At 36.2% G+C, this 7,125-nt stretch overlaps 1 protein-coding gene across 2 annotated transcripts; it reads right to left on the bottom strand.

Moving 5' to 3' along the window:
- Positions 1-376: 376 nt before the first annotated feature.
- Positions 377-4,103, bottom strand: LOC103438309 (uncharacterized). Of its 2 annotated transcripts, none has more exons than XM_008376856.4 (5): positions 3,538-4,103; positions 2,554-2,696; positions 1,989-2,173; positions 1,214-1,327; positions 377-977 (listed from the first exon to the last, which is right to left on the bottom strand). In XM_008376856.4, exons 1-5 carry the CDS (start codon positions 3,841-3,843, stop codon positions 850-852), a joined length of 876 nt encoding a protein of 291 aa, XP_008375078.1. In that variant the 5' UTR covers positions 3,844-4,103; the 3' UTR covers positions 377-849. The 2 variants fall into 2 exon arrangements, with proteins under 2 accessions (XP_008375078.1, XP_028959975.1); XM_029104142.2 differs by having other exon boundaries at positions 1,214-1,265; positions 1,981-2,173; positions 3,538-4,083.
- Between the last annotated feature and the right edge of the window lie 3,022 nt (positions 4,104-7,125).

Genomic DNA, 7,125 nt, shown 5'->3' with positions numbered 1-7,125 from the left:
GCACATAAAGGCTCACATGTGAGACTAACAAGATAAAGTTAGCCTTACATAGACTCACGTGCTAACAATTGACGGAGAGTTCCGTTTTGGCCTAATATACGGAGAGTTCCGTTTTGGCCTAATATATATGGTCCACGTGCTAATAAAGTTAATGGAATTTTCAATTTTAGGCCTAAAGCCTAACATATTTTAAATCATAGTTTTTTTACAATATGAACTATCTTCCAACTATCCTATCACCACGGAAACTAATAATTCAATTAGACTTTTTTTTTCCCCAATGAATATTGTGGCTTTTGGGCAGGACAAAAACAGAATCTTTTATTGATTTTAACAGTTCGTAATACTCATATTTATTGATTTTTTGCACATAGGATTTATAATTTTATACATAAGCAGAAAAATCCATGAATCATAACAAAAGCCAGACCCAAAAAAATGATACAGAGCTTGTTACGAATTCTGAAGCCACCTCTTGAGGCCATCACACAGAACTGTAGAGATGTTACGTAAACGTCAATTGCGACAAACAAAAAAAAACTTCAACATGTTTCTGCAGTTTATCAATGACATTTGAGTGTGAGACTGGAACAGAATTTATTTTCCTGTCATTTTCATGAAAAATGGATAACCATTTATGGTGCATCCTACATTCATCATCATTGTGTATGCTCACCACTTTATTTATCACCGTTAGATGAGTTTGAATTTCGAGATTCGTGTAATGGATAAGAACAAATCTCAAAATTCAAACTCATCTAACAATGATAAATAGGATAGTGAATATGCACCACACTAAATGGTAGTGAGGAAAAATGCACTCCAAGTCAGTGTCCCACCCAAATCGCTTCACTTCCTCACGAGAACGTATAACACAACACGGCTGCTGCAATATTCTGGATGCCACTGTCTCTGGTCCAAACGCCCAATTACAAAATCCTTCATTGCACACTCCAAGAAGTATTCAAGGACAGCATCTGCACCAGGAAGAAGAATTGAAAACAGTACAGGAAAAAAAAAAAAAAAAACTAATGAAAATTGCTCAAAAACTTTAAGTTTAAACGATAAGGACAAATTAAAGGGTAAAGTGAATAGTACAAGGATTGACTTTCTAGTGTAAAAATGTGGTTTTAAAATGAACAGTACTGTGAGCTTTTCGTTAAAGTTCCTATAAAAAACAGAAAATAAAATTTTAAAAAAGAGCAATTATTACCATTTCGAAGTTCTCCAGCCAAAAAGATTGTCGTTTCACCTCCGGAGAGTTGCTGTAATGCAGACAACAAATCCAACACTGCTTCCTCACTATAGATTACATCAGAGCCTAGCACTGGTATAACATTTTGGTAAAAACACACATTTGACATAGTATGGTTTGAGCATTGATAGTATTGAATGTAGGTTTACCAATTACCAATTCACTCTGACTAAGAAATGAGCAAAGAAAACAGAATCCTAATTATTGAGGACAGTCCTAAAATTCAACCGCCCTTTCTTGGGTGTTCTAGGAGAAGTTATTTTGCTTTCAGTTAGGCTGTTGAATTCAAAGAGGTCGCACTTGGTGCGATGGCAAATGCCTTCGCCCATGAGCGGTAGGTCTCGGGTTCGAGACTTGGGAGCAGCCTCTCCATAAATGGAGGTAAGGCTAGCCGACATTCACCTCTCCCAGACCCTGCGTAAAGCGGGAGCCTTGTGCACTGGGTACGACCTTTTTAGGCTGTTGAATTCAGCATAACGCTAGGATTAAGACCAATTGAATGTGATTCTAAACAGAGACCTCTTAATTGGAATATCACAGAAACTTTGACCATAAAAGATTAGTTCCATTCATTTTCAGTTCTTTAATCTCAAAACCAGACCTTGGTTCCTAACATTTATGTTGGTAGCATTATTATTACCAGTTAACCATCCAAAAATTTGATGTGCAGCACTGCAAGGGAATCAACATCGTTATATTACTGCTTTATAGGAGAGGGAACCAACATTGTTACCCAAATCAGGTGGAGGTTCAGTCAGTTCTGGATCAGGATCATCTCCCCATGTGAATTCCATCACTTTAGCTGAACCTCGCATGTTTCCATGTCTCAGGTTGACTTCAATGTTCTTTCTCAGTAGTCTCAGTCTATCAGGAAGATCCGTGAGCACAACTTGACCGCCTAGAAGAGCAGCAATGCAGCTGGAAGAACAAAGAAAAGAAGTGTGGTATACAGCGAGTAAGAGAACCATTATTTTCAACCTGGCCTATAAGGCCATAAATTAGAATCCAAGTCAAAATCTACATGTATGTTAACCATCTCCGGGGAGGTAGACATATAAATGCCAATTATATCTTGTTAACATGGCCTACAATCAACCCAAACTGCAAACAACTAGAGCTCTGCAGGATGAGGAGATCTAACAGTAAAAGTTCCTAATTCTACCCATTCAAAGCCAATATAATAGAAAAAAATTGATCTAGAGGTCCAGTTAGACACTCTAGCTTAGAGAATAGCATCTCATAGAAATTAAAGAAGAAAAACAGATAGATGTCAAGAAAGGGATTGTAATTATGAATACCCGACTAATCCACAGCCAGAGCCCAGTTCAACAACTTTCTTCCCTTGAAGAGGTAGTAACTCCGCGTCTGAAGCATGCTCTAGAAACTTCCCCAATACAACTCCACTGTCCCACATGACAGCACCAGTGACCCCAGGTGTATTCTACAGTTCAATAACAAGTTGAATGCACAATAAAATTTCTAGAAGAATAAAACTTAAAAGTGAGTCCTCTAGCAGCTATCTTTTACATCACAGATCAACTGAAATAAAACGACGGTGGAAGCTTTAAAATAATCTATTATGTGACTCATCACCTAGTTAGTTTCATTACCATATTAAAAATTGAAGCCTAAACCTTCGTAAAACTAACTGACTAGGGGATACTTGTCCTAGCTCATGTGTCTCTTTATCTGGTTCAATAAACTGACCGAAAGGTTTGATTTCAATATTTTTAAGTTTGAAGGGCGAACCAAAATTACCTCCTCTTTGGACCAGAAATCATAGGCCTTGGGCATAGAGGATTGGATTGGAATGGACAAGCCACCATATTTTCAAAGTATGTTGAAGGAAGAAATAGAAAACTTGCGACCAAGTTGGAGGTAGAAGGTGGTTACTCATTTAGTAGAGTATACTGTCAGATTTGACGCTTGTCATTTTGTCCTACATCAAATGAAAAATAATTCTCGTCTACCTTCATCCATTTCAATCCAGTCCTAGAGAGAGACCAAGCATAATCTCCATAATAATGCTTCCAGAAACTAGCTACAAGAGTAATAAAGCCTCCGAATTACAACAAGCTAGACTTGTTGTGCTTGTTTCTTTCTTTCTTTCTTCTGGTTTTATGCCTCTACAATCTACATCTAGAATGAATGATATTTTGCTAAGAATTCTGTAAAGTGACTGAATCACACTGAAAACAAAGTTTTGAAGTTGACAAGAAGAAAGAGGCATTGCAATGAAGAAAGAAAGAAAGGAATAAAGATTAGAGATTAGAGAGAGATACCAAGGAAGAAGGGGACTGGAAAATGGAGAGTGAATGGCCACACGCATCCAGTTTCAGTTCAAGACAAGCTTGAGAGACGAAAGCGTTTGGCTTGGAGAGAGTTGGCTGTTGGATTCCCCACAGCAGCATTATCTCCTCCGCAGCTGCTTCATACGAACACTGTTCCTTTTCTTTTTCTTCTTCCTCTTCCTCTGATTTCGCCGTTGCCGTCACCGTCAGCAGCCTAACCATTCCTCCGTACGATCCCATCCTAACCATTCTTTCTTCTTCTTCTTTTAATACTACTTCTTCAGTGCCAGTGGCCATGGCTACGGTAGAACAGGAGAGGGGGCGACGGCGGCGGCCAGGCGTTGGTGATAAAAAAATGAAAATCAAATACGCCTGCCTGCGGGTTTCGTTTTGACGTGGATTTATTGAGGGAGAAATATTCAGCGGCGAATTTAAGGCAAGAGCTCACCGGAGGAAGCAGCAGTCGTTCGAATCGCTTGAATTTTGGGAATTTTATTTGAAACCGGATAACCCTTTTCCACCCCGAATTTAAACTTTAAATGGAAGTTATCTTTCTTACCGTGTTACATAATTATCGACGGGATAAATTGAATCATAAAACCAAATTTTATCAATAAATTCACGTCTAATAATTAAACAACCACAACTCAATTTTGATCTTACATTCATTCTATCTAAAGCCTTAAGACGCTGTAACGCCCTCATAGATAAAAATAAGTTTTTTATTTTATTTTTATCAATGGATTATAATTTTGAAATTTTGAATCTTTCAACTAAGGTATAAATCGATTTCTACTTTTTGTTTGTTTTAATTTTTTTAGGATTTAGGAACAATATCAGCATCTCTTCCACAACATAGTCATTCGCAGAAACATATATGGGATATAAATTTTTAAATTTTTTTTAATCATCTATTTGGGATTAAGCAAAATCAGCAAGATGAAGGATTAATTAAAACACCTATGGGATTAAGCAAAATCAGTAGATGCAGGATTAATTAAAACACCTATGGGATAAAGCAAAATCAGCAAAAGAATGATTAAGCACAAGATAAATATGTGAGAGAAATTGCTCTCTTTACACCGTGAATGAGTTGCATTGATTTGGGGTTTTTATTTTTTAAAAGGGTGTAAAGATAAATTTATATATTAAATTGAGTTTGTGAGGGTAATTTAGGTAGTAAATTGGATTAAAAAAGATATTGATAGTTTAACTAACAGTAATATGGGTGCATAAAGATATTATATGTTCAAATAAAATTGGGAAATACCCAAAAATAGAACATTTTTTAATCTTGGGATAGAAATAGCGCAAACTAGCGATGCACAAGCCATGCACAAAATCGAAATTACTAAAACACCCACATATAAATACTAAAACTCATCAACCCATTGCATAACTTTTCTCATTTGGAAGAAAGGGATGTGGGTTGAGCTCTAATTTTAAAGAGATGGAAGTCCAAAGAGAGGTGAGAATAGTGAGTTGGGTTTTGGGTTGATCTCATACCTCTAATTTTGAACAAAGGGATGCAAAAGAAAGAGGTGAGATGAGTGAGCTCAGTTTTGCACCATATTTTCTATTTTGGCTAGAAAGTTCCATTTTTTCCAGCGATTGAAGCTTCGGCATGCATAGTAAGGTAGGGTGTTTAGTTTCAAGTTTCTACATCAATGATTTATGGAATAAATAGGTTGTTTGTAAGATGAATTAATACTTAGAAGTTAATTAGGGTTTGTGTTTCATGTTGGGGCCTATAGGTTGTGACATAAACTTTACTTTTTCACATGCTACAGAACTGGGATGGAACAATTTCTGGTTCAAGTGTTCAAATGCAGAAATTTGTGAAATTTTTTCCATAATGTGCATATGGTGTTGGTGGCTACAACTTAATATGAGAAGGGGAAATGTTCATTAATTATAATGCATGTATATTGGACCCCCGAATTTAGCGAGTATGACCACAACCTCTCGGCGAAAAATAAAATTAAGAAAAAACTTAGAGGACGTTAAGGGTCATGCGTGTCCATGAAATTACGACAATGAGTGTCATATTTTCCAAGTGCACTGTTAAGTGGTGGTTGATATACATAACAAGACTTTTTCAAACTGCCATTGTAACTTTATATACATAACAATTATATTTTAATTGTATCTACCATACCAATAGATTGTCATTAAAGTTTCTTATTAATGTGAAAAGCAGCTCGTTGCTCGACCTCCAATTATGTGCATATGATGCTCATGTACTGTATATATGATGTGCATATGGCGTGCATATAGTGTATATGGTGGAGATGTCATAGGTGATGATGTTATTTTTCTAATTTCGAAGAGATCGTTGTGAGCTATGAGTTTTTAGGTTGGCTCACATCTATGTCATGTGCATGTCACTTGAAATAGATGACTTTTAATGGGATTTCCAAAATCTAGGTTCCAGTCAAAGATTTGTAAACTACATATCTCTAAGGGATTTTCGGAATATAGGCCCTTACATATCCTCCAACGCCGTTAATTGCACGATGCACGTCTACAACAAAATTGACGTCATTGCAGGTATTGATACATATAACAAATTTGGGATTTTCTTCGAACTTAGAGGGAGAAGGCGTTCATCGGCGGAGGAGAAAGAGAGATATTGCAGCAGAAAAAATGGTGTCTTTGGTTTTTCATAATGGATTTTCTTCAACATTTGAAATTTTTTGGACTGCAGATTGGTTTTGACCCAGATGGGTTTTGAATGGGATTTCGAATTTGGGGAAGAAGATGATGATTTGAGGAAGAAATCCCCAATCTGCAACTGCAAGCACATAAATGTGTTCATTTCCTAAAAGGGCCAATCAGCAAACACAAACAATCTCCAAATAAATCAAATCTTCCAATTGGGTTTTCAAATTTGGGGAAGAAGATGATGATTTGAGGAAGAAATCCTCAATATGCAACTGCAAACACATAAATGTGTTTATTTCCCAAAAGGGCCAATCAGCAAACACAAACAATCTCCAAATAAATCAAATCTTCAAACTGGATTTTCCATTATCTTTCACTGATATAAGAACATCCAATCAATATCAATTTTAGAGAAAGAGGGAGGGAGGGGGAGAGAGAGAGTAGATAGAGAGAGAAATCAAAAAATGAGAGGAAATAACTCATTTACATGAATTTGATCATTTCAAGATGTAGGAAAAATCATATTTTTGTCTGATTGTTGGGCATGCCATGTGCATATTCAAAAAATCATATTTATGTCCCAAGATTAAGAAAGTGTCCTATTTTTAGGTATTTTTCCCAACGTATAAAATGTCTTATATATCATGGGTAACTTTGTCATTTCAAATGATAAAATGACAATTTTAACAAGAGTAAATTGTAGCAATTGTCTCTCAACTAAAAATCTATTACCATTGGTCCCTCAACTCATCAAAACGTGTAGCTATGATCATTTTCATCAACTCCGTCATAATTTTGTCAAAATGAATTATGTTGGAAGGACCATTACTCCAATTAGGTTAAAATTGAGAGACCATTGATACAATTTTTCTTATTTGATTTTTCATATTTGCCCCTTGATTTAGTCTCACGTGC

Source organism: Malus domestica, chromosome 06, assembly GCF_042453785.1.
Source record: "Malus domestica chromosome 06, GDT2T_hap1".
NCBI lineage: Eukaryota > Viridiplantae > Streptophyta > Magnoliopsida > Rosales > Rosaceae > Malus > Malus domestica.
Note: the sequence above shows the minus strand (reverse complement) of the source record. Positions and strands in the feature narration are given on the sequence as shown.